The sequence below is a fragment of the Scophthalmus maximus genome, chromosome 13 (assembly GCF_022379125.1).
Source record: "Scophthalmus maximus strain ysfricsl-2021 chromosome 13, ASM2237912v1, whole genome shotgun sequence".
Taxonomy (NCBI): Eukaryota; Metazoa; Chordata; class Actinopteri; order Pleuronectiformes; family Scophthalmidae; genus Scophthalmus; species Scophthalmus maximus.
In genome coordinates this window covers 16,902,240-16,928,518 of record NC_061527.1, presented here as the reverse complement: position 1 = coordinate 16,928,518, position 26,279 = coordinate 16,902,240, and the positions used below count along the sequence as shown (strand labels likewise).

Sequence of the window (26,279 nt, the reverse complement as noted above, 5' to 3'; positions counted from 1 at the left end):
TGTTATTGACTGTCTTCATTTTCACTTTGTTGACATAGGGGTCGTGCGTGTAGAATTGATTATGTCGGGTATAATTTTCAGGGCTATGTGCATAAGAGATGTGCTTCAGTTAATTCTGTTGATTGGACCTGCACGGTCTACCCACATGAGCCTCCACATACTAAGAAGCCAAACTGAGCCACTGGCCGGGCGCATACTGCAGAACAGTGGGAGAGAAACTTGATTGAATACCTGTAGCTGTATGATGGATAATTAACTCCACTCGGTGCCAAGTCACTAACTCCAGTGGCATCTACAAAAATAACTTAATGTTGATCTTATTTTAAAAGTTACCTTCAGTAGGAGTTCTAAATACATCCACATTTAAAGTCAAGAGAGTGTAATCCCTTAAAGACTCCTCTGTGATATATTAACCTTCCTGTACCTTTATTAGAAAAACTAAAACTTACACAACAAAATGTATCGGGATTTTGAAAACAACAGTAATATGTTTGTCTAGGGAATGTACAATCACAGTAATACAAGAAACTTGAGAAGCATTAATTCTTCCCAGGTTACACAAATGTTTTGGATGTGAACCAAACACGGGATGTACTGAAGAGATGTTGCATTGTGTTTCAGGTGGATATAAAATCAAATGTTACAGGTAGCTGGTTCCATCATCTACTCCCAGTTTCTCTGTAAAATGCTGCTTGCTCTACTGGGATATGTGTCAGGAGGACACAGTACATGGGGCCAACTCATTCCATCTTTTGTCAAAACATAATAACAACTGTCCCCTTAAGTTAAGAGCACCTCTTCTCCTTGTTTTGTTTTTTTTGTCTTGCCATATAGGCCACACACCATGACTGGCGTTGCTCCATTCTCACTGGGGAAGCATTTGTGTGCACCTGAAGGGCGTGACATGAACGTCTACGAGGTTGTCTGTCTCCAGGTGGTAAACTGAGCATCAGAGTTTGGAGTTGTTATCATATATGCAACTCCTCATATAGCAAAAAAAAAAAAGGCTTTCAGATAGTGAGAATAACCAAAGGAAATACCACACCAGCACCAGAACACACACTTCAGCTGTGGAAGTGGCCTGGCATGGTTACCAAGTTGTGTTGTCCAGTTATGTCACATGATGTGTTTGTGTCTCTGAAAATACTGCAGGAGCAAGCTACTTCCTGAGGACAACAATGTACCTAAGAAATGAACAAAGGCTCTCCGGAAGGTGTCAGGGGCTGTTTTAGCATTGTGTTCTGGTTTATGGGACTTAAACAGCAAAACAAATTTGGAACTCCTGTCTCTACCAACCTTGGAGCTACAGGGTCCTCTGTGGTTTCAGTAAGACCCCGAGGGGATGGCACCAGGTCAGATCCACTGTATTGTCTATGCTGGCTGAGATATTTATTTAGATCCAGCGAAAAAACACAATGGGGTCCTTACCTGTTGTGTGTCAGTTTGGCAAAGAATGGCAATTACGAAAGTGGCTCAGTAAAAGGAGGCACATTATGTATGTGCATGAACACAAATAAACTTGTGTGGCCTTGTCGGCAACACACTACCGTGGCAATGATGGAATATAATATGCAAAATATAAGTTTTGTCATGAAAACAAAAGAAACTATGGACTGCAAAGCATAAAATGTAGTAACTCACAAATGTGATTAACTGCAAACAGCTAAAATGAAATGAGTCAATGGATACATGGTATTTCACGTTTGCTATATTTCTGAATGATTGAAATCTCTTGTATCTTTCCCATTTTCTGCATGAACAGAGAATCTGGCACGTTTCCGCGACAAGCAAACACAGCACGGCCCACAACACAGGGTGAGACTCTGTTTACAATAGACTGCCATACAAGATAATTTGTATCGTTCACTCTTCAAATTTGACTCGTGCAGGAGTTTAGCTTCCCTGCGCGTGTTTTCACTCTTCTCGTTCCCAGTGTTACTTCCGTCAAGTGCTTCCAAACGCAGCATCCTACCTCTACTTCGGCGTCTGGAAACTTAACATTTCCGAGGTGTGTATGAACGCAGCATGACGCCGCCTGTGGTGGCTCATTACATTATCTGGCAACCGGAGTGGCAGCGGACAGAAGAGAGGGGATCCCCGGGATTTTTACACCGAAGCCAGCAAAAATACCAACATCAAACATCTGAAAATCGCGGGGGGAACTCGGTTAAGCTCCTCCTAGACTTCGTAAGTTTGTGTATTCCATCACCACATCCACTAATCCGGTATTTTTTTTAATTTTCAATTAAATCATTACGACGAATGAAGTTTCTTCTGTCGGCGTTAGCTCGGCTAACGCAAGTTAAGCTAGCTAGCATAGCTCGACGTCAGCTAACGCGCAAGGTAACAGTTATGTGTGTGTGTCGCGCAGCGGCCACACATACACCCCCCGAGCACGGACTGCCAGGAGCAAGCCGCCACGGAAAGTCGGGCAATATTTAAAAACTAACTTCACCCACAAACTTGCGCAATGACGCTCCACTAAGTAAGACGTGATGTAAGTTGTTTGTTTTGTTTACATGTAATGAAGCGACGCAACTCCGAGAGTAAGCGGGTCATTTCTCTGGGTAATTGACGCTCGGTTATTTTGTGAATAAATTCAGCGACCGCCTGTCTGGGCAGACGAGTGTCCAGGGAGTTAGCGTTAGCGCGCTAACTTAGCTCGCTAGCGCTAGCCTTCCGACACTAGCGGCTCGGCGAGACGGGCGACGGGGTCGGATTCATTGTCTGCCGCGTGTCGCTATGTGGACGCGGCGCGACATCCAGCCTCCACGTCGCAACCCACATCTCATCGTAGGGAGCACGTTCTCCGATGGCCGGCGACGTGTCCTCCTAATCCGCGAAATCCGCCGATAACCCCAAGTGACTGTTAGCTCGCGTCGGTTAGCCACTGGTGCCGTAGCCGGACAGATGGACAGGTTGTTGTTGGCGAGCCCGAGTGAACGTTAGCATGAGGGGTAGCCTGTTGTTGTTGGTGGGCTAGTTGGACACGGGCTGCTTTTATTTCAGGCGACGTTGGCTTCACTTGAAGTTGACCCACACCACAAACGGCGGAGCTCGCCGCCGTTCTCGGCCGCGGATGGGTATGATCGTGGCTGTTACGAGCCGCCGATCGCAGAACTTTGTGAGGTTCGCTCGACCGTGAAAAGCCTGTTGTGTTTTTTTTGTATGGAGGCGTAATGGTGGACGGCCGTGCCTCCGTCGGAGTGGGCTCGTCTGTCCACCACGGATTAGAGGCGATCACCCACGTCACACCGCAGACAACCCAAATGCACACTTTGTGTTGGTTCCCGATTATCCTAGTGTTTCTTATGTCTCACTTTCAGCTCTCGAAGTCGGTGTCATCTCCAGACCAATCATTCAAGTAGATCGCAGCCCTCCTGTGATAGTAATCATTCGATGTGGTGAGACGTGATATTTTGCAAGACAGCTCTTTTCTATCAGGGCTTTTCGTGCAAGCGGTCGCCTCTGTGGCCAGTGTTCGCTCGTCGTCGAGACACGTCTCTCCAAGTGAGCCCCCTCTGGAGCAGAGCAGACAGTCGGCACCCTTGGCAAGTGATGGGACACGTGTCGCTTTGCATTTTATGATGGGCTCAGGATTTGACCCCTTATGAAAAAGATTCCCCTTCGGACAGTGATGCAAGGGGACAGGCGTGACTCTTCTGCTGCTGCACCAGGACTCAAACTTTTTTTAAAGATACATCTGTGTTTTCCAGCACACTAGTTTTTTGTTTTGTTGCTTTTGTATCATAAATACGCATCGCTGTTGCAGTTGTTCAGGTTATACTCGTGTATTTTTTTCAGTTGTGCTGCGTTTCAACGTGTGCTGTTCAACCTTATTGCTGAGCCACGGGCGGAAAAGTGAAGCGTCCGATTTTGAATTGGATGTAAACGGCGCACGTATATGCGCCGTTTACATCCAATTCGTTGTTGTCTTCCACTACGATGTCACTAAACAAAAAACAATCTAGATGCACGTGCTCCATTGTGTTTTGTTGTTCCTTATTATGAGAGTTCATTGACTTAGGTTGAGAAATATTAAAATGGATATCACAACGATTTCACGTAACCATGACCAAACAGTGAGTCTTGATGTGTCTTATTCCCAGGGAAATGTAAAATGTCCTGCTTCCCCTTCATGTCTTACCCGCATAAATGATCAACAACAACATGTAGACCTAATACTGGTGATAACTCTCTGCAGCGTATGATGGTACAGCTCTTATTGTTTACATCCATCAGCACCTGAGCATTGTTGTGCAGCGTTTAAACTAAAGAAACAGAAGATCTATGCCGAGAGTTGTGTACCGCTTTGCAGAGAAAGGATACCACATTGGCCCTAACATACGACAATGTGTTTTTAAAAATCTTTATTTAAAAATGGGTGTTTTTCTTATATTTCAGGACTAAACAATTATGTTTTCATTCATTACAACATATTTTCCTTTTGAATGGAGTGAGTACCTGTGTGTGGGTTGTTTGTAGCGTTAATGGTGCAAGGCTAGTGGGTGTTTTTGAGCTCATCTATAGTGAGTCTTTCAGAGCCAGCCAGCCAAAAGAGTTTTGTTAGTCCAGTTAACCTGCAGGAGTGTCTTAGGCAGGGCTTGACGCCCCCCCCCCCCCCCCCCCCCCCCCCCCCCTAAGGCGCACATGTGCTAGTAAGTTGAAACAATTTAAAGGCACATAAAGAACTTTATGAGCACAATGAAAATGTATCAAATGGTGTTCAGCTTCAAACTGTAATTATTAGTGTAGCCCTGATCCCGATCCTACTCCTTTTAATATTGGACATCGGTTAGAACCTATCTGATACTGAAATATTGATTAAATATCACGTGTCTGTTGCATCTGACGCACACAAGTTAATCTCACACACCTTTTGATTTTATGAGCTTATTGATCCAAATACTGTACTGTCATGGTTTCAAAAAACGTGAAGTTTAGAAGAAAAAATTACTACACCCCTGACAGTGCTGTGACATGGGTAATGTGTGGTTGTCCTGTGTTACAGAGCGGTGGTTCCTCTCTTATAAACTATCTTTGATAGCTAGTTTAGTGACAGCTGATAAGATAAACCGATGACAATGTTTCCTAAGTTGACCGAAATTGACCAAAGGTGTGAATGTTGCGAATGGTTGTTTGTCTCTGTATGTTGGCCCTGTGATGAGCTGGTGACCTGTCCAGGGGGAACCCTGCCTCTTGTTCAATGTCAGGGCTTGCTTGATGCTTGTATGCCATATAGTATAAACGGTATGACCACATCTATAATAAAGGAGCTCTTCTGAGTTCTAGATGCTCAGTGCGTTTAGACGCAGAGGATTTCACTGGTCCAGCAGCTTTTGTATTCAGGTCATGTGGCTCGCTCTGAGTTCAATCACATGAATCTTTTCCCCAACAGACATGATTGGTATGATGTTTATCAACCTTTATGCTATATAATTTTGTTATACATGTTTTATAGCATTCATGCTCGTAAACATACATTACACATAGTAGTATTACACATATATTTGTAGTCGTAAATGACAGCGACGTGGTTGTGCTGTTGTACCCTCTGAGGGCTGGTTCATGACGAAAGAAAAAAGTTCTTGACGTCTCCTGATGTTTTTACTGCAAAAATGAAACGGGGAAAAAATCTGTCCAAAAGGCAAAGAATTACATCTGTCTCAGACAAAAAGACTGAAGTGTCGAGGTTGTCTGTCTCCACGTGGTAAACTGAGCATCAGAGTTTAGAGTTGTTATCATATGTGCACCTCCTCATATAGCAAAAAAAAAAGGCTTTCAGATAGTGAGAAAAACCAAAGGAAATACCACACCAGCACCAGAACACACGCTTCAGCCGTGGAAGATGCCAAATTTTAACTTTCAGAGAAAAGAATTATGCGAGAGGAATGGGAGGTGAGAGAGGAATTGACTCGCCAGAGTAGCTCAGTCAGCTGACTGGTGGCCACAGGGACACTGAGCTGTCTACAGACGTACAACCGAACAAAAGTTCTTGTAAGCAGCCAAACGCAGTTTCATTTTCAAATGACTGTGGGAGGATGAGAAAAGAAGTCATTTATCAATGCTATTTTGTATGCCGTAAAGTGTGATCGGCACTCACTTCATCAGTGAACATGCGTGTTTCTCTTTTCTTCTTGCTAGTGTCTGAGTGTGCTGCGAAAATCAACAACCTGTATTTTATTTTTTATAAATATTGTAACGATAATGGTCCATAATTATTCCACATAACATGAAATGCATATCTTCACAATAGCACCCAAGTCCCCCAGAAACCCAGGGAAAACATTGCATAATGGCTGCGGCAGTTATAATAACAGTGTCTGTAAGCTCACTGTGGGGTTAAACACAGCGGTCTGGTGGATATAGAGGAGGATTCATGTTGTACATTTTTTTGGATTAGGTCACAGTGGTTTTATAGGTAAAACACTGACTGTAAGTCTTGAGTCTTGTTGTTGATTTTTAAAAAAAAATTTTATTCGGTTAAATACTTTTACGCTAGATGCCGTTGTTAAATCACTGACTTTTCCTGAAGGTTTGAAAATGACTCGATGATTCAACAAACACATGTTCTAATCACGTAGAAGAGTCTTTACTGTCTGTCTTTCTGTCAGTTTACCTATTGGTTGTATGAGTAGTCGTACTGGCCAGGGGGACCCACCCAAAGGCCTAAGGCAATTGTTGGAGCGGGAGGGGTGGAACCCTCCAATGTTTGACTGACTGAACTCTTTCTTGTTTACCCCGTTGGACTTCATATTGACTCGAGCATGTGTGTGTGTGTACAGTGAACAACCTGTCTCAGACAGTTAAAGGTACATATATGAACTTCAAACTTTTTTTAGTTTTAGTTGAACTGAAAAAAGAAAACCCTTGCTCCACCATACACTTAACTCTCGATGGCAAATTTCCTCATTGTTTGCCCTTTGTATGGTCATTGTTGAGGGAAATACTGCGCTTTGATTCAGACTGGATCTTTATCATTGCATAAGACTTAAATATAAATGGTTACTCACCTGTTGACCAGGTGGGACATTTGGCTTACAATGAAATGGACCTTAAATAAATTGAAATAAGTGTTGTTGTTTTTTTGTTGGAAGGTTACCCTACGTACTCATAGAAGCAAGATTATAATAGGTAGAGAAATGGAAGAATTCACAGAATAGTTCTTGCCAAGTGAGTGTTTTCTTTTAACATTTATTACCATAGTAACGATGGCCTTTGCTCTGTTTGATATAGATTTGAACATAAAAGAAATGCGTATTGTTTGAGTATGCATCTAAAAGATTGATTGAAAGAAAGAGACGGAAATATAACTAAACCTCTTTAAATTTGAGGAGGATGGGAACTGGTCATATTAAGATCTGCTGCCACACATTTTATAATTTATAATTAACACAGGACTTTGATGGTTATGAACCTACTGTTGACTCATGATAAAAATGCAGATTGTGCTTCTTGTTTGGTTTAGCAATTTTGCTCACAAGTGACAACCTGCATGACCAGAATTGCCTGATATGCTGTGTCATCCAATGTGAACAAGGCTAATTGCACCTTTAGACATTATGAAATACACATTTCTACTATGGGGGTTTTTCAGTCTGCCCCAAACAATTGCTTCCACTGTGTGGCCTGTGCTGACATAGCAACTCTATAACAGGCAGACCAGCAACTTGGATACATGCAGCGTCAAGGCATGTATCCAAAAGTGGACAAAAGTCTTCAGTCTGTCTCCCTGCCATATGGCTGTTTTGTGCATGTTGCATGTTAATGTACTTCATCAGTTCACTGTCATGTCTGGCCTAAAACAATATCAAAACGAGTTTGAGCCCACAAGTCACTTACCCAATTTATGATTCTGTTTCTCCTATAGAAAGTGTACTGTAGTAGACAGATCATGTCGTTAAAATCCTAGCTGTGTTTTGGGGTCGGATAAATACGGAATGGAGAAGACACGAGTTAAATATATGGTGTTATGCTAGGTGAACAGCAGTAAGAATAGTTCTAAAATTGTACTGTTTGTGCTAGAGTGCTTTGAGGTGTTAAACACACTACATTAAGTTTCTTACACCATGTGACACTACTGATGATACTACCGATTATCATTCCTGAAGCTCTCTGTCAATCCCACTGCTTCATATCTGTTGGATCAGTCCATTATCTGGGTAAAATGACTTTGGTGATAGTACAGTATTGTTTTTTAACATCACCATAATGGCTCTATTAGAATTTACCTCCTTATATTTTAGGCATGCAGGAATATCCATCGGAAACCCTGGGTTTGATAGTACAGTACCATTGTTTTATTACTAAAAAGAAATACACTAGGCATATAAATATGGGGTTTTACTATATAAAATAGATAAATTGACAAAGTATGGGGTTTTAAGTGATGCTCCACCTCAATCTATGTTTAAATGTCACTCACCCCTCTGTAGACCTGGTAAAAGTTAAGTTCTTGATTTCCATCAATTATAAAGGATTCCAGATTGAATGACGGCAGAAGAAAGACGTGTTCAAAGACATGTGTTTAAAGACATTTCTCCTGCAACATCATGGACCCCTTTGTTCATCTTCTCCACAGGATTGAGGAGGACAATAATGTGACACTGTAGCAGAATGTTCACCTTCATTTGATGCAGTCATAAATGTTTGGACCACAATATATAGGAAGATGGAAGAGTTACAGGGTTCTAGTTGGTCACCATTGTAACTGACAGAATTCATGTTGAGGTCCGCTGCTCTTCACTAAAGGGGAAAAGGCAAAACTGTGACATCATCCTTCCAAGTCAACAGAACCTTGGTGTTCAATACTTCATACATACGACTTTCCTAAGATGGTGTTTTGCATAAAACAACAAATTTTGATTGTGAACATGTGCACGTGGTTAGAGATGTAAGCAAAGAGAGGGGGCTACCTGCTGGGCATTGCTGCCTGACGCACCTCCGATGGAGCCAGTGTAGTAATAAGCTAGTTTTTATAGTTAGTTTAATATTTAATTTAATTTTGTATTTTTATTTTATGTAGGACTGATGTATGTATGTTTGTAAATGCTGCGGGATGCCTGAATTTCCCTCGGGATAAATAAAGTATCTACTAAACTAAACTAAACTAAACTAAGTGGGATGTAACGACTTACATTAAATATAAATACATAAACCTCATCAAGAAAGAAACTTAGCAGCAGGTATATCGGTCGTCATTTGGTAATACAAAAATACTCGACAACGCATGGATGGACCCTCATCAAACCTGGTGGGAATATTACTTGGGAGGGTATCACCAGATGATTAACTTTTGGAGCTGATCGGTCGTGGGAGGTGGGGAGAAGACGAGAGGCACACAGTACGCTCTTACAGAACAGGGTCCATGTTGCGCCGAAGCCTGTCTGCCTGAGAGAGAGACAAAGAGCGCTGCATACAGCTCTATAACATCTAATTGCTACCTACTCATTGGCCCGTAAATTCGTCCAAAAAAAAGGACTTTGCATAGAAGCTGAATTCTTGTTGTGGAACTCTATTCGTCACCTAATGTAAAAATGTACCTGCCTTCATTTTGGATATATCTTTTATACTTAAAAATGTTGAAGATCTAAAATCTATGATTGCTGACTCAAAAAACGAGGCAACTGACCCACTGCACTCAGTTGCGTTCTTCTGCACTGATGATGTGCTTAGCTCATAGTTGTCTTGGGTGGTATACTTTTTTGTCCTTTGAGTTATTTTTTCCCCTTCTCTGGTCACTTCCTGCTGGCATTCATTTGTGAGACACGTAATGTGATAGCAGTCTGTGTGTCCTGGCCCTTCACTCTTTATGCAAGTATGGGCTTCTGGTTTTACAGGATTATGAACTAACCATTTGGAAGCAATTTGACTGAAATTGGAGACGATCCCTGTCTAGTATTCTTGAAAACATTTAGTTAATCCTTTTTATTATAGCTAGTAATGTATCCATTAATTTTGCGATTAGAGGCTCAATAAAGCTTCTAGAAAAGGTGTTTAAGATCTTCGTAACCTAGACGATACCAATGTTGGTCATTTTGTAATGTTCTTATAAGTACGTATCAACTTCACAAAATGCCAAAGAATGCTGTTATGCATCATGCGTGTTTGTGCGTGCTCGCCAAAATCAAGATGATATATTGGCTGTGAGAAGGATATTTTTATTTTTAGTACTCTATGTAATTGGGATTCATTAACATATACATTAGCGTGTCTGTATGGCTATATGTTTATGGATTCTTGTGTGACCATGCATATAAGTCTGGTTTGCACTTAATGGAGTTGCTGTTGTGGTTGTCATGTTGCTTAGGGAGAATCCAGGTGGAGACATACATACACTCACTCGCACACATACACTCTGGTGTGTGGCTCTGTCTCTCTCTCTCACACACACATGCGCACACATACACGCGCGAACTGACACGCACACACACACACACACACAAACACGCGCGCACACACACGCGCACGGACACACGGACAAACGGACACACACAGAAGCAATCTGGCAGATTCAGGGTTAAAGGCTTCCATTTTGTTAGGTAACACCCTAATGGTCTGATCTGTCAGTGGCGTTAAAATGGCAGGGGCTTAACCCTTGGTGTTCGGGACCCAACCAGTAGGGGCAGACACACACACACACACACACACACACACACACACACACACACACACACTTCTGGGTTGGCCGAGCCTACAACAGAACAACTGAGGAGGAGGAGGAGGAGGAGTGTGTGAGGCAGGGAGAGGTGGAGGACGGAGAGTGAGCAAGTGAGAGAGAAGGAGAGAAGACAAGGAAGAGTATTTTTCACATGGGTACAGTTTAGATCATGGCTCAGCTAACCACATGCGCTCTGCACCCTTCTCCCTCCCCCAACCATGGCACCACCTCAGCTGGTCCCTGCCCCCACTTCTAGCCTGGTGAGCTCAGATTAGCCTAGGTACCCCGTTTTTTCTATTTTGACAATATTCCAAAGGACAACAACTGTACACTTTGATAGCCTGTAATGGGTTTAATTGTTGATAAAACCTTTTCACAGAGCATGACATGATATAAGTTAAGCAGCAGGAGTAACCCTTGCGGTTTCTGTAGTCAGCCCGAATTGGCTACTTGCACAACCATATCCGGGTTCTACTTAGTACTCCTCAGCTGTTTCCGGTCCGGTTAAACAATGGCGCTGTTTCGTTAGCTGCTTGGTCACGAAGTGTCTGTGGCAGACCTTTGTGTGAGAGGTGACAGAGTAATGATCCCGACGTATGTTTACCAGCCGTTGTCTTCTCAGATCGGGATGGGGCGGAAACCCATGAAAACTTAGTACGCCATTAAATTTCGATGACGCCGAACAAAGTGGGACACAGCAGTGCTCTGAGTACTTCATCTGTTTTGTAAATGTCCCGTTTTGGACATTTTTCTACGTACACCCGTGACAAAACTCTGAAAGAAGTAGTGAGTAAACACAGTAACGGTAAACAGACCGGAAACATACGAGCAGCATTATTTTGAAACGGTAGTACGTCACGAAGTGTAGTGCATGTAGTCCATTTAAGATTATCACCAACTAATCATATCTACATCAAGATAATTGGCAGTTTGAGTGATAAATTCAATAATATTAGAGCCAGGTCCCTTTGGCCACACAAGGGAAACAGTTGTCCCTCTGCCATCTTTTATTAGGCAGTATTAATTCATACTTCTATTGCTTTTATTGGACAGTGTAATTGTTGTTTTCCGTTGTATTGAGCCCCAAGGACCACGTAGAAAAGCCTTGGTTTAAGAAAGACTCGTAATGTGTTAGTTGGTTGTGTCCAGTCCCAGAGTGATCATTACAGTACTGGACATGAGAGGTTAGCATGCTACCTGAGGGGAGGAGCCCTTGCCATTGATCTCTCTTGTGGAGATAATAGAAGTATTGAGAATAAAACCTGTAGTGTCAGTCCAGGTCATGAAATTTCCATTTCCTTTCAGGCAAGTGCCTCTTAACCTGCTGCACTATACATAGAGATGGGTGGTTTACCTCACACAGCTTTGTTTTCTAGACCAGAAGACTGGGCTGTATAGCCTTCACAGTTAAATGCATATTTTATCAAATGTATTGTGTTTGAGCAACCCTGCATAGGAAATCAAACCGCTTGGTACACACCTTTTCATACACATATGTGTTTTAGATTAATTTGAGTGGGCAGTGGAGATGTGTCGTCTCACTTGCAGCCCCCAACTCTCTCATCCTTTTGTTTTTCCTCTATCTTAAGATCTGCTCTGCCCCCATGCCCCCCGGCCTTATTAGTCTGAGGGAAACAAGGTAGACTCCTTCTCCATACTCTCCTGAGAGGAACGGGCACTGATCACTAATCACTGGCTGCCGTCGTCTACTCTCTTTCGTTGCTGTTAATTTTCAAAGCTTTGTATGTCAAAGTGATGTTCAGAATCACCAGGAGGTTTGACTATTACACTGGCTTTGCTTTATAACTTGGAAAAGTATGCAGATACTGAATATAAATGATAATGTCTGGTAAAGGCTGTAGCAGAGTCTGTCTATTTATTTGATAAATGTCCACAGTAAACGGTGGCTCATGGGCCAAACGTGTAGTGGTAAAAATTAAGGAAACGTGCAATTAAGGGGAAAAATTGTTATTAAATGCATTGTTATGTTGGTCCAAATTTGTAACCAAAGTATGAGCACATATCAGTATGGGCTGCATAATTCAGTGTTGGTGGGGCTCTACTGTCAAGCCAAGGTGCAATATTATACATTATTATTCATTCAATTGTATTCTATTCATATGTTCATCAGCTGCAGGGTATGATTATATATTTTGCCAGCAATCACAGTAGATGTATAGAAGAAGGCAGAGTGTGTAGACACAGAAGCTCTAATGTTGCACTGGAAACATGCAATGGCATTAAATGCATTGTATTTACTTTTATTTTTAAAAACCCAGAGGTGCTCAGCAATATCTCTGATCCTGATTACAAAGTGGTGTTCTTCACAGTGAGGGGCATCTTGATGTGCCTGCTTACCAGTCAGTCACCTGGGCTGTTGACAAACACCTAACTCAACAGCAGCAATATTCAAACGGAAAAAATGTGCAAAATGTACCTTCCACTACACAAAACCTGTCATGCAGGTGAAATGTGAAGCACCTATATGAACCAATGACAAAATTATCCAGATGATAAAATGTTTTGCGTGTGTGTGTGTGTGAGAGAGATTCTGTGTTTTATTCTGTGAGCCTGTTGATGTTTTGGGAGCAGATCATTTATGAACTTGATTTCAAAACCAGTCATCATTTAATAGGTTTGTGTAATCTGAGCCTGTCCTCCAGGGTGGGTGGGCTACATGTGTAAGTCAAAGGGCTGTAACGTGACTTGCTACGGCAGGGTTGATAGTGGGACATTGATACTGGAGTGGAGCACTCATCATGGATGTCCGACAGTGGTGGGCAGAATTGATCCCCGACCCGTCAGACTTGTCTGTGAGATCTTCGTGTCAGTTTCACTTGGTTTTACACACTGGATTGAGCTGAAACTTCCAGGAAGGCCACAAACTCTGATTTATTCTGGATCTTTTGGCAGTTGATTGTCTTGCCATGGAATACCAATTCCTGATGTCCTCTTGTAAACCATGCAATTTCAGCAAAGGATGCTGAATGGAAGAATGCTCCTCTGTTCAAACACATGCTGGTTTTCAAAAACGGAGATCCAGATATCAGACAGGATTTCAAAGTGACTGGCTCATCTACGATGGAGAGAGTATCTTGGTCCTCATCATAATGAGATTTCATTGACGTTTAGTTAAACCTACTTGTCTCTGTGTCACCTCCTGACACCACAGATACTCTGGACAGTGTCTGAGTGCAATACTATCTCAGCTTCTGGTGGCTTGAAGTATTAATGCTATGTTTCTTCTACCCTCCAACCCTCTCTCGTCACAGTCAGTGTATAACAGAAACCTCTGTGTTTTTTTTATCAAGGCTCAGGCACCCGAATAGTGAAGGTGCCTTCTTTTGTGTGAGTAGTGGTGCTTCACTGGTGCAGAGTGCAGGGTCCCATATACTTGATTCACCAATGGCCCAGGGCCAGTAAAAGTCTGTGCAGGTCAAGTTGATTGAGCCAATGACTGCTTCCCTTTCTTCTAAGAACGGAGTGGACATTAGATCCCATATCGTCGATGTTTAGACCCAAAACGTGTTTATCTCATGTAGCAGTCTAACTTTTGCACTACGAGACACTAAACTTGGATACTTGTGCCTAGCTTCTAGCTGGTAGACATTGTAGCTGTGTGCCGCTCAGCTGCTTTTAGTAAGAAAATCTATCTACTAACATTTGGTTAATACAACGGACAAGCTGCCTATAAACCACTTATCACAGGTTCCAATTTGTTGGTGCCAAGCACAGTGTCTCAATGCTCAGTGTCTCAACTGAGCTAACACCAGCACTAGTTCACATCAACCTTGCCTGCCAGTGCACTCAACATTAGACAGTCAATTGCTAGTCTTGCACAAATCTCCCAGCTGCTTTTATTGGAAAAAACACAGGCAGCAGTCTGAATAAGCGATGCGACCTCCATGGAGCATGACCGGCATCAGATGAAGGGTTTTGTTTGCTATGATCCAGACAGTGTCTGGAAAGGTGCATTTTATTTGTACTGTTCCCTTCCTTGAATTTGTGGACTGCCTCACTATTCAAGATGCCATTTGCGTCAGGCAATAATGGATAATAGCAACAACAACAATAAAGATTATGATGGCATCCCTACAATGTTACCATACTGTACTCTTTTAATATGTAAATAGTTATGCTTCCTTAACAGTGTAAGTGTTGCATTACAGACAACCCTATATTATTCAATTATTAAAAAAAAATGTTTTCTTAATTTCAGCCAGAGCCATGTACAGCCACAATTTTACAGTGTTACTGGGTAAAGTATGGTTTCCCAAGCACTGTGTGGTATATGGGCATGCACACATTCTCCCACATACAGACACCATCTCTGTCAGGACAGCCTTTGTGTGTAGTGATGGTACAGCAGGGCACATCTGGCCTTTGTACCAGACAAGGCTGAATCCACAAACACAGCACTGAGTGTGTTAGCGGATTTGTAGTTGTTTTGGATGTGGTTGGTTAAGCTGTTGCAAGAATCTCAGCCTAACATCTTGTAAAATGTCATGTATGCCTGTGTCTTATCTACAGTAAAATACAGCAACTCGGTATTACCAGATGTGAAATTAGCAGAAAAAACTGAAGGGTTTATTTCCCACCTTACATTGTGGTTGTTAATGACAGAATGAGAGTTATTGCGTACACTAAGAATACTTAAATGATGACCTTGTTTTTAATTTTAAATTTTTTAATGCTCAATGAATAAAAAACATTTCAAGACCTCTATGTCCATCAATACTCAGATACTGTATTAATTGTCAGTGTCAAATATGATAAAAGGTGAGTTCTGGTCGACAGACTAGTTATATTTGTCAGCGGCTGTTGACACCACAGAAGTTGGTCAGTTGTCAGTGATGTGTCTGCCCCGCTGTTGTCTGGTAGACATGTTGTGGAATGTGCGGTGGCCTCCACGTCTCTATCCCTCCCTGCTGCCACTCCGTATCTCCAGGGGTTAAGCCTGCGCCTTTTTTCAATCAGACCGGTTTGAGCGGGTTTTCGGGGAAGTGCTTTTTGTTTCTTGGGAATTTTGGATGGGGTCATGTGGAGCCGTCATTATGTCACGTTAGACTACAAAGACTTTAAGTCAGCTTTCTGAATCAGAAATGCAAGATCTTGGCATGTATCTGTACATGCATTTGGTGTGACACTTAATCACCAGTTAAGCTGTTATGTCACAAACTTTAAACATGCACAGATGTTCATGTGCTCATGAAAAATGTTTTGGAGTGTCAAATTTCATAAATTTTTTTATTCATGAGGCTGTTGGTGCCTGGTCATCATGAGTGGGGTGAATTTGACACAGTGCTAATTTTCTGCCGTGTAAAAGGTTTTTCCCAGAAAGATAAATGGGTTTGTCCATCTTGTCCTGCTACTGTACTGAGATTGGGTCAACATCTGGGGCACTGGCAGTAGGACAGGAGATGCCTCCAAACCCCGGGGCTGCCCCCTTTTTCATACACCTGCAGCTACAGAAAATAGTGTGGATATATTGAGAACCTTTTGTTTTCGGCATCTGTCCTTTAACACCTGTTAAAGAGCGTCTTCACATGTATGATATTGTAGATTCATATTCATATCTTTTGTTTAGAATCTGCAGTCACTCTGGTTGTATAAGCATTCGATTTACTGGCAAAGAAAAATTATGTTTCTTAAAATTGAAATTATTTGGCCACTTGATGTTAAAAATGTGTTTCATTTGGCAACAATGCAACACATTGCATTACTGTGTGGTTGTTATGGTAACCTCATTGGCAAAAGAAGAGGCAGGTTTGCAAGCAATTAAGTTGCTCAAAGGAACCTGCACAGTTGTTTGATTCAGAGCTGATAATGAAGTGTGGTGTAAAAAGTCTTGAAAATAAAATTCAGGTTGAAAGTTGCTAAGTGGGAAGAACCATTATTTATTTATTGTAGAATTTTTTTTTTGCGTTGTCCGACAGTGACCGTGCACCTTGGTCTATGGAAAATTGCCCAAACCTGTACCCTTTATCTTGAAAATGTATTTAGACCGTTTTTAACTGTTTGCTTCTTCTCTCTCTCTCTCCAGGGTGAGAGCAGCCATGTCAGAGGAGGCCGTGCGTCAAACGCGCAGCCAGAAGCGGGCTCTGGAGAGGGATCCTACTCCTACTGCTGAGTCCCCTGAGGACATGGACGGCAAAAGGGTGAAGCTGGAGAGGGGAGATGCAGCCATAGATCCCCTGGCCCTGGTGGGATCTGGAGCTGAGGGTGTCACGCTAAAGAGTGAACAGGCTGCAAAGGTAGCAGCCAGCATCCTAAAGGCTGGAGAAGTGAAGGCCACCATCAAGGTGGAGGTGCAGACTGGAGACGAGCCCGTTGACATGAGCACATCCAAAAGGTTAGAAAGTTTGATTTGGTGACTCCTTGTTTTTGTGCTTTAACTCCTGAAGTAATGTGAACAGTGCTTCATGGTGTTCATGCATAGGGGCTGAGAGTTTATTGGTCATAAGGAAAATATTGTTCAGTTTATGATACTGTCAAAGCAACAAGGGATACTATAAAAACTTAGCCTTAAACAGCCTATTCCTGTACACTGGCCTCATTATGGCACAGCCAGCCAACTTTGTCCACAGTAAACCCTTTGTAAATATTCCCAGCTGGACAACATGGACCATAATCTGCTTACAAGCATGTTTGTGTCCGTGAGGGGAGAAGATGCAAAGTTTGCTGCTGTAGGTCTGTCATGGTTGTGCTTCACTGATGTCGATTCATAATCTGGTTTAAAGGAAGGTGATGTGACCTAGTGTGTGAACATGAAGAGGATTTATTAACTACAGGCCTTGGATTTATTGAGAGCATTCAGTTTGTGGTTGTGCATAGAGATCTGTCTATTGGAGTTTCAGGTTTCGCTCTAACTTTGCACCAGCAAGTGGTCTGACAGGAGTCATACAGGAAGTCGCCGTGTGGTTTTCGGCAGCCTACCCCCATTTTGAAAAGTTTGAGGCTCCTGAGGCCTGGGCTCCATTTTCTCCCACAGCAGCACCTGAACTCTGCCTCACACTTCACACAAAATGAAGGCTGTGTGTCACAAACTGGTTCCAACTGGCCGTTGCCATGGTTTCAACATTGGAAGGAGCAGTTGGAGGAAGGAGGGGCCAGGAGGGGTGGTGGGTGTGTCACATGACCACACAGAGAAATGCCCGATGTCATGTGACGTGTAAAGCGATAAATACACACAGTAATGTGATGGCAGTTTAAAGTGGAAGAGAGAGGTGATTAATCTGAACACCCAAGTTCACTGGAGATTCACCTTTGGCCCCTGTTTAACCCTCAGCATGTGTTGGTGTGCTTACTCACTGCAAGGTGATGACCATATTGTTATATACGAGACTTTAGTCGGTGTAGGCCAACTTTGTAAAAGTAACGTCCCATGCCACACGGTTGTGCAGTAACAAAACTGAACCAGTCTTGAATGGGAGCATGTCTAAAAGAGAAGCAGTTCTCCCTTCTAGTCTTCGGTTTAGTTTGCAGGCTTTGTGAAGCTGTGTATTAAGGCTTAAAAAAAACCCATTAATCATCACAATATAATTTTCATCAATAACAAAAGTTCAATGTATATCGATTTATTGTGAATGCATTGCACAAACATAGTGAATGCTCTATCTCAGATTTGTGAAATTGTTGGTCTCGACTATCACTCATCAGCAACACTCATTAAACTTAAAAAAAAAAAGGATTTGAGATTTATTGTGATTATTATCAATAGTAAAAATGATCCGTAAAACAATTTTGACCATATCGCCAAGCCCTACTATATATATTCACATTTTAACGTTTTGTTAAGCACATCTTTGCCAGGCCTATTTATAGTGCAGGTATTTCATTCATATTCAGAGCCTTACACGACTTAAAATGGCACTTTCTAGTATTGCATTTTGAACAGTGCACCTAATGATGAATGATTCAGCGGTCCGATAGTGGGGTCAGTGTGAAACCATGATCGGGGGAAGCCGAAACACGCAGAGACACTGGACCTTACATAACCGAGCTGGTGTGTGTTGTGATACTTGTGTAAGCTGTTGTTAATAGAGAGACCACAATCTAGTCCATGTCATTTTGTCGACGGCCAAGTCAGTCAAAGCACTGGTTCGCTATTAAGCTTTGGAGAGAGAAGATGAAACCCTGGATTCCTCTCCAATGCTACATGTGTCTGTCTGACGTAGTTTATCATGAATGTGGCGAATGTAAACAGAGCTGTGGAGGAAAACTGCTGCCTCTGCCTCAGCTATGTTTCAGGTGCGTTCTCAAAGCACCAGGATGTCAGGCATCTTTCTACATTTGAATGGAAACATACCAGGAACGGCACATTGCAGGATGTAGCAGTATAATGTAGTTACATGGTTGGATTGTTTTCTCAGTTACGTTGACACGGTGTTTGTTGTGGTTTGCGTTGTGATCATTTAGGCTGCTGAAAATCTCCTCTCAGAATGGGAGAATAAAGGACATGTTTTTTCTTACATAGCTGACCTTGTTGAGCCGAGCATGCAGTGTCTGTTAGACAGCTGTTGTGTGAAAGATGATAGCAGACAAACGTGTCTTAAGACAGTGGCAGAATGACGAGTGTAAAAGAACTGAGTCAGTGAGTTCTAGTATAAAAGATGAACAAGTAAGGATGGGGGAGGGGTGCGTGTGAAATAGTTACTGAGTGAGTGACTGAGTGAGAGAGAGAGTGTACACAATAGGTTGGCTCCTGGCCATGTATTCCCCTCCCCCTCACTGTCACCCGCTCCCGTGTCTCCGGCGGACCTCCGCTCTTCTCAGCTTGTGACTCTGGTGTCGGCAGCTGGGAGGGAGGAGAGAGCCGAGGCCCAGGCTGTGCCGATCCGGCTAGGCCACAGGCCTCGCCACAGAGGTAGGGGAGGGGTGAGGCCCTGTCTGGGTGGTAAACTGGGCCTGAGCTCGAAGATGTGAAGCCTCTCACGGGACAGGGCCTGAACAATTATATAACTTCACTGCATGTGTGCATGCATAATGACACATAATGACACAAACCCCCTTTTGCATACCGTCATATATCACTACCCCTGCCTTACGTCATCTCCCACCAGTTCTTGCTATTACGCCAGCTTCTATTTTCAAACCCACCAACCCTCAAGACCTGACATGATCCCCAATGTGATGGAGGCAGATTTATTCTTGTGCCATAGTCCATGCACTGTAAAATTATAACCAACCCCTTACGTCTTCTCTTCGGCGTTGTCCAGACTGATGCATATGTAGCTTCCCTACCAGTTGCCTTTGTTCTCCTTAGGCCGCAGAAAAAATCTGCATAACATTTAGTCTAATCCCTTTTCCTCCTATGAAATACAATGCTGTTGATTTGACCTTTGTCTGCATGTTGTTTGTGACTGATTCTGCTTGTGTCTGTTGGAAGGAGAGAGCAGGATGTACGTCGATGTTACCATTCTCTAGAGATAATGGCTTTCTGTGATCTTCCCCAGTCGCCATTACTCGCTTATTGATCTCTTGGTTCTCGTGTCCCAGTGCAAACGTGCAGCGGGACACAAGAACATCATTGTTACATATCGCCATCTATTGGACATTAGACAGCACTACAGGGAGTTGCAGCTGATGCTAATTGGAGTGTTTTAGACTTGAGTATATTAGAATGTTAAATCTTAATATAATTGTGTTGTCTGTTTTATTATTTCTCCCCTCAGTGACATAAAGAGCGAGCGGCAGCCCCCGTCACCAGATGATGTGATTGTGCTATCAGACAACGAGCCATCCAGTCCTCTCATGAACGGCCACTGCTTCACCAAGACTGACACAGATAAGCTTATGGTAGGAAAACAGAATTTTAAACGTTTTTATTTTTTATAAAACAGCCTTGTTTAGTCTGCTGACTTCAAAGTCTTTATTCACACTCAATGATAACTGCTCGACTGGAAAATCAAAACGGAAAACACGGGGCTCCTACTGCCACACAGACAGACCTTTGTTGATACAGTAAACGGTAAATTTGAAGGCATATTTTTGGATTAGTTACTGCTGACACTGCTTTTAATTGACTCTCCTGAGCTTAGTTGGCCTGATTTGTCTAATGTTGTCATCCCTGCTATGCCTGTCTGATAAATGGTTCCCCATCACCTGAAAATAATTAGTTTACACTTCTTCTATTCGTCCTCTGAGAGTTTCTTTTTCTTTCTGTTATGGTCTATACAGAAGAGTTCTCCTGAGGAGAGGGAGTGCATCATCAAACAGCTGAAGGAAGAACTGAGACTCCAAGAGGCCAAACTGGTGCTGCTCAAGAAGCTACGACAGAGTCAGATCCAGAAGGAGAGCACTGTGCAGAAGGTAAAAAACACAAAAACAAATTTAGTGTAAATCTTTTCGCTTTTATTTTGTTTAGCTTGAGTCAATAGATAACTGATAATTTTGTCATTTTTGACACACACACACACACACACACACACACACACACACAGTGAACATACAATGCTTATCAGAAGGCTTAAAATGTCTTCCTAATCTGTAATTTCTAGTCGACTGCCTCAGTAGCTACTCCTCCTCCTTTGGTCAGAGGAAGCATCACATCAAGCAAAGGACCCCTCCAGGTAGTTATTACACTTATTTAGAGCCGTCACTGTGTCAGAGCATTGGCATATATTGCGAATCTACAGTGTCTTGTTGTGGTTCATTGCACAGTGGAGGGCAGCTGAAATTCTTCTTTGAGACTGATCTAAATTCAAATGCTCTGCTTTAAAGGCTACTTTAAGTGAGTCTGACGCTGTCATTTATCGTTTAACTTTGTTCCTATATTATCAGGTGACCGGTCGTAGCTCAGGCACGGTGATCCCTCCTCCGCTAGTGAGGGGTGGGCAACATGTCCCGTCCAAACACAACTCTCAGATTGTCATGCCACCTCTGGTCAGAGGAGCCCAGGTTAGTGTCACAAGATTGCCTCATCTATTTTACGTGAGCTCAATTGAGATTTGTCATTTTTTCACTTCTCATTGTTCGGTCTCCTGTCTGTGATGGCTGCTTTCTGCGCGTGTGCTGTTATCAGCCTATTGCAGTTACTCCTCAACAGATTGCCAGTCTACGTCAGCAGCAGCAGCACCACAGCGGTTCTGGCCCTCCTCCGCTCTTGCTCGCGCCCAGGGCTTCTGTGCCCAATGTCCAGGTCCAGGGCCAGAGGATCATTCAGCAGGGACTCATTCGGGTGGCTAACGTGGCCAACAGCAATGTCATGGTCAACATCTCACAGGTGGGGACATTCTATAATTATTATTATAGATATTGCTATTATCACAGTGAATAGAAATGCCTTTCAACCATCAGAAGAAAATCCTCACGTGTCGTCCCTGAAGATGTCTTTATTGTTTGTATCCAGGCCTCTCCAACCGGCCTTAAGGGCTCTTCAGCGTCACCTAACTCGGGCATCAATGACTCTCCAGCCAGCCGGCAGGCGGCTGCCAAGCTTGCACTGCGTAAGCAGTTGGAGAAAACGCTACTAGAGATTCCTCCACCCAAACCTCCTGCCCCAGAGTTCAACTTCCTGCCTTCAGCAGCCAATAACGAGTTCATTTACCTGTTGGGGTTGGAAGAGGTGGTGCAAAAACTTCTGGAGATGCACGGCAGGGGTAGGTAGATCTCTGTTAGCCAGTTTGGCGATGAGTGGTGAAAATGAAAATATGTAAATCCAGACTAAAGAAGCTCTCTGTTACACAGGCAACCTGGGCCCAGCTGCTGCAATGGCCAGCTCCATTCCCAAAGAGCCGCACACCTGTGCCCAGTGTAAGACAGACTTTACCTCCCGCTGGAGAAAAGAGAAAGCTGGGACCATCCTCTGTGACCAATGCATGTCATCCAATCAGAAGAAGGCCTTAAAGGCTGAGCACACCAGTCGCCTGAAGGCAGCCTTTGTCAAGGCACTTCAACAGGAGCAGGAGATTGAACAGCGTATCCTCCAGCAGGCAGCCTCCTCTTCCTCCTCTGTCTCTAAAACCACCTCCTCTCCCTCACTGTCCAAGAGTGAGGTGCTGGTTTCCCAGCAGTACAAGCAGGTCAGGGCTGCCATGCAGCACAGATCTGTGGTTGGCCACCACTCCACCATGAAGCAGGTTAGCACTGCCTTCCATTGTCATGTTCCAACAGTGGTTAAAAAACAACAAGAACATGTTTTTCTTTATGACTGGATAACCAACAGTTGCGTTTCTTTGTCTTTCTGTAAAGAGTCAGCAGTTGCACAACCTCCAGTCCGCAGTGAGGTCTCGTGGTGTGGTCCACTCATTCACCTCCTCTCAGCTGCAGAGCTCGGTGAGCGCAGCGCTGGGCAGCAGGGCAGGTAAGCATGCCGCGGCACGCCCGCTGCAGCAGGGGGCAAAGGTCAGCGCCGGCAGCAGCAGTAACCAGGGCAACGTGGCTGCCTGGAGGAAGCAGACCGGTGGCAACACAGGTAGATAAACGTGAGACGAGGTTTAGGCCGAGTCGCTTTCTGCTCCTGTCTGGGGTCATCACTCTCTTCTAATGTCTCTCCTCGTTCTCTCATCGTGTAATATTTCATAATGGAATGAATTTGAAATAGCCTGTTAATGTTAATAATAAAAATTAATACCCAGTACATTAACCACTGATGTATTTGTTTCCTGACAGGTGTGTCTATGGCCTATGTGAACCCCAGCCTGTCTGCCCATAAGACCACATCTGCTGTGGAGCGTCAGCGAGAGTACCTGCTGGACATGATTCCCTCCCGTTCTATCTCCCAAGCAGCCAACACATGGAAATAATGCAATCTTTTTTTTTCCGACACCATAACTATTATCCCTTTTAATATCAATAACAGCCATTCTCATTATCATTCTAATCCTTTCTATGGACTTCAATACCTCTGGCCTAAATGGTGCAGGGGATAATCTGCCTCTTTTTTGTGAGATGGAGTTGTTCCTCCATCTCCTCCTCCGATCTTTCTGCTACCATCTTCCATTCACGAGTCCTGCAGCCCAAAATTTGGAGTCGTGCTGCGACAGCTTGGGATTCTGGGATACAAGGAGATATAGAATTTGGGTACCTCTCTGAGGGCTGGACTAATCACAGGCGTGTACAATTTTCCAACCCTCTCCAGTGATGTTGCCTCCCGCTTCCTGTATATTGGTTGACCCTCTCATTTGTACCAAGAGGGAGTTGCCACACAATCCCTGAGCGGCCCTGCCTCTGGATTAGGCAAGGGAAGAATAATATTCGCTATTATCACAATAGAATATTCGCCTTACGTCCTGCCCCTCAGAAGTCTGAGCCAGTCAGACTCAGGCCCACGTGGTGGCCGAACTGAACTGACCTCATCACAGGGATTGTGGTTGAGCTTCAAGGACCATCCACAGAATAACTGATTCAGCTTTGCAAAAATGAATTAAAAAAATACAAAAAGGACTGTAAAAAATAATCTCTATCTGCGCACAGACTGCCTCTTCTCTCTAACCTACCGTGTATAGTGGAGAAGTGGATGCGTGTTGGATTATTTTGTATGGCTGAATGTTAGGATTTTTGTCTTTTCTTCTGTAAGTCATATACTGTGTTTGGAATATTGAATATTGTGCTCCCTGATACTTTGGAAGTGGCCTCTTGTTGAGGTCTGAATTTACAGGCTAATGTTACTGTAGAGGTGGTTTTACATCTGCTGGGTTCCATGTTGTGGCCTACTTTTAAATACTTTGTCTAAGATGAAGAGGAAGATTAAGGTTTCACTGACTCATGTAGAAACACGGAGCATATGTTTGGAGGACTATTCTTCTTGAATATTGTAAAAAAAAAAAAGAAAAGAAAGAGAAAAAAAAAGAAAAACCTTCCAAAGAACTAGTGGAGCCCAAATGGAATCCCTTCTGCTAGAAGGTTTCTAGTTTATTCCAACCCTCTCTGGATATAAACATGAATTCATGCTAAACTGAGGGGGGTGTAAGGAATGTCGTATTTTTTGACATTGTTTTGCTTTTAGTCATAGGTTGTGGTGCATTATTTTTCTTCTATAGACAAACTGTCTCTGGGTTTATTTATAGGGTCATCTTAGTAAACATATGCTAATGCCCTAAGTTTGAATGGATCTCCACATGAAATGATTTGTTTTTTCTGTGTCCAGTGGCTCCCACTCACCCTGCGATTGGTTCAAGAGAAGCTGGACAGCTTTCAGAATGTAGTTATGCAAAAACCCCTATAGCAACGAACGACGTGAAACTTCTTAGTCTTTAACATTAAGGTGTGTATGATATATGTCAGGTCCTTGAATTGTGCTAACTATGCCTTTCATACGAGCTATAGTGCATTTTTTTTACCAGGTTGCAGCAGCACAGGATAAGCTAGTGATGTACAATATTTCCCACATTGCTCATGGAGTTCATATGCCGCCGTCTGTGATTTCATCTAATGGGGTGGTCCTGTTTCTGTAACACTCATGCCCAGAAAAGGCGTAAGACATTTATGTGCTCTATTGGAAAGTGTCATTAAATTAAAAATAGAAAGTAAAATATTGATATATTTAATTTAAGCAGTGGAAAAATGTTAAAAGCACTATGTTGAAAACCCAACTGAGAAGCAGCTGACCACCCCTCCCAGCAGTTATTTCCCTTCCTTACCACGTTGAAACAATGGTCATTATTATCTCATCACTGTGTAATTACAGACCTGGAGTCTTGCTGCCCTGTTATCTCAGTCTTGATCTCCATGACGCGATGGCCCTAATGTGACATTGTGAGGATCTGTGTCCTGTATCCGGAGTGCACTCATTAGCTCGATGATCATCGAAGAAAGCTGGTGGTCAATGGGCATCGGTTGACGTTTACACCCCTCTGTGCTCGGGGATCATCGCTGCACACATGGGTTTCATTTAGGATGGTGCAAACACAAAAAACTGTGCGTTGCTGGTGGAAATCCCAGCGTACAAAGTTGAATTTGAATTGGTTTTTAAAAGTAGCATTGGAAATCTTCCAGGTTGTCTGTACATTCCTGACAGGCAGAAGGTAGCAGCCCGCGTCCTCTGGATGCAAACTGGTATGAGCCCGTCAATTTGTGCCCTCTCTAAGTGTTACCCTGTGCTGTCCCGACTACTGCCTGTTGCTGCTGCTGCTGTTTGACGACAATATCACCATTCCGTATGTTTGGGTCAAAATGCTGCTGAAAAGGCAGTAGAGAGCCCAAATGGAAAAGAAAACAAAATGTATGAGAATTTTTTTTTCTTCTGCTCTATCAAATAATAATAAAACTAATTTTAACCCCTCGTCAACGACTGGTTTGCCTGTTTATTCAGACCGTTTAGAGATGAGACCAGATCTCTGCCCCACCACAGGGAAAATCTGCAGTGTTACAGCAGCCAATCATAGGAAGCATCAGTTAAAAATGAATAAGTAAACATGCAATATTAACAAGGCAATATGAAAATCGCAGTAATATTAACACAGAGATATAAAAATGGTGTATATACAATGCAAAGCGGAGCAGCCACGTCTGACAGCAGCAGGGAAGAAAGACCTGAGGAAAACATCAATATAATACAGTGGGGTGCGTTGTGACAAGAGATAATGTCTGTAATATTTGACTTGTTTGATGACATCCATGTTCCTTTCAACAGGTCATTTCACCGCAAGAGTGGTGAAAGAAGAGCAGAAAACTAGAG

The 26,279-nt window shown here is 43.1% G+C and overlaps 1 protein-coding gene across 3 annotated transcripts; it reads left to right on the top strand.

The window, feature by feature from the left end:
- Positions 1–2,022: 2,022 nt before the first annotated feature.
- Positions 2,023–25,889, top strand: gatad2ab (GATA zinc finger domain containing 2Ab). Of its 3 annotated transcripts, none has more exons than XM_035647408.2 (11): positions 2,023–2,187; positions 16,704–17,012; positions 20,335–20,458; positions 20,840–20,971; positions 21,160–21,231; positions 21,443–21,559; positions 21,684–21,884; positions 22,011–22,260; positions 22,349–22,740; positions 22,853–23,075; positions 23,273–25,889. In XM_035647408.2, exons 2-11 carry the CDS (start codon positions 16,717–16,719, stop codon positions 23,404–23,406), a joined length of 1,941 nt encoding a protein of 646 aa, XP_035503301.2. In that variant the 5' UTR covers positions 2,023–2,187; positions 16,704–16,716; the 3' UTR covers positions 23,407–25,889. The 3 variants fall into 3 exon arrangements, with proteins under 3 accessions (XP_035503301.2, XP_035503300.2, XP_035503302.2); XM_035647407.2 differs by lacking the exon at positions 2,023–2,187 and adding an exon at positions 2,347–2,497; XM_035647409.2 differs by lacking the exons at positions 2,023–2,187; positions 21,160–21,231 and adding an exon at positions 2,347–2,497.
- Positions 25,890–26,279: the final 390 nt, after the last annotated feature.

Excerpts from the sequence above, each read along its gene's own strand:
- gatad2ab (XM_035647407.2), top strand. Across the intron at positions 20,459-20,839 it reads CTGACACAGATAAGCTTATG|AAGAGTTCTCCTGAGGAGAG; the intron begins GTAGGAAAACAG and ends TGGTCTATACAG. Across the intron at positions 21,232-21,442 it reads CAAGCAAAGGACCCCTCCAG|GTGACCGGTCGTAGCTCAGG; the intron begins GTAGTTATTACA and ends CTATATTATCAG.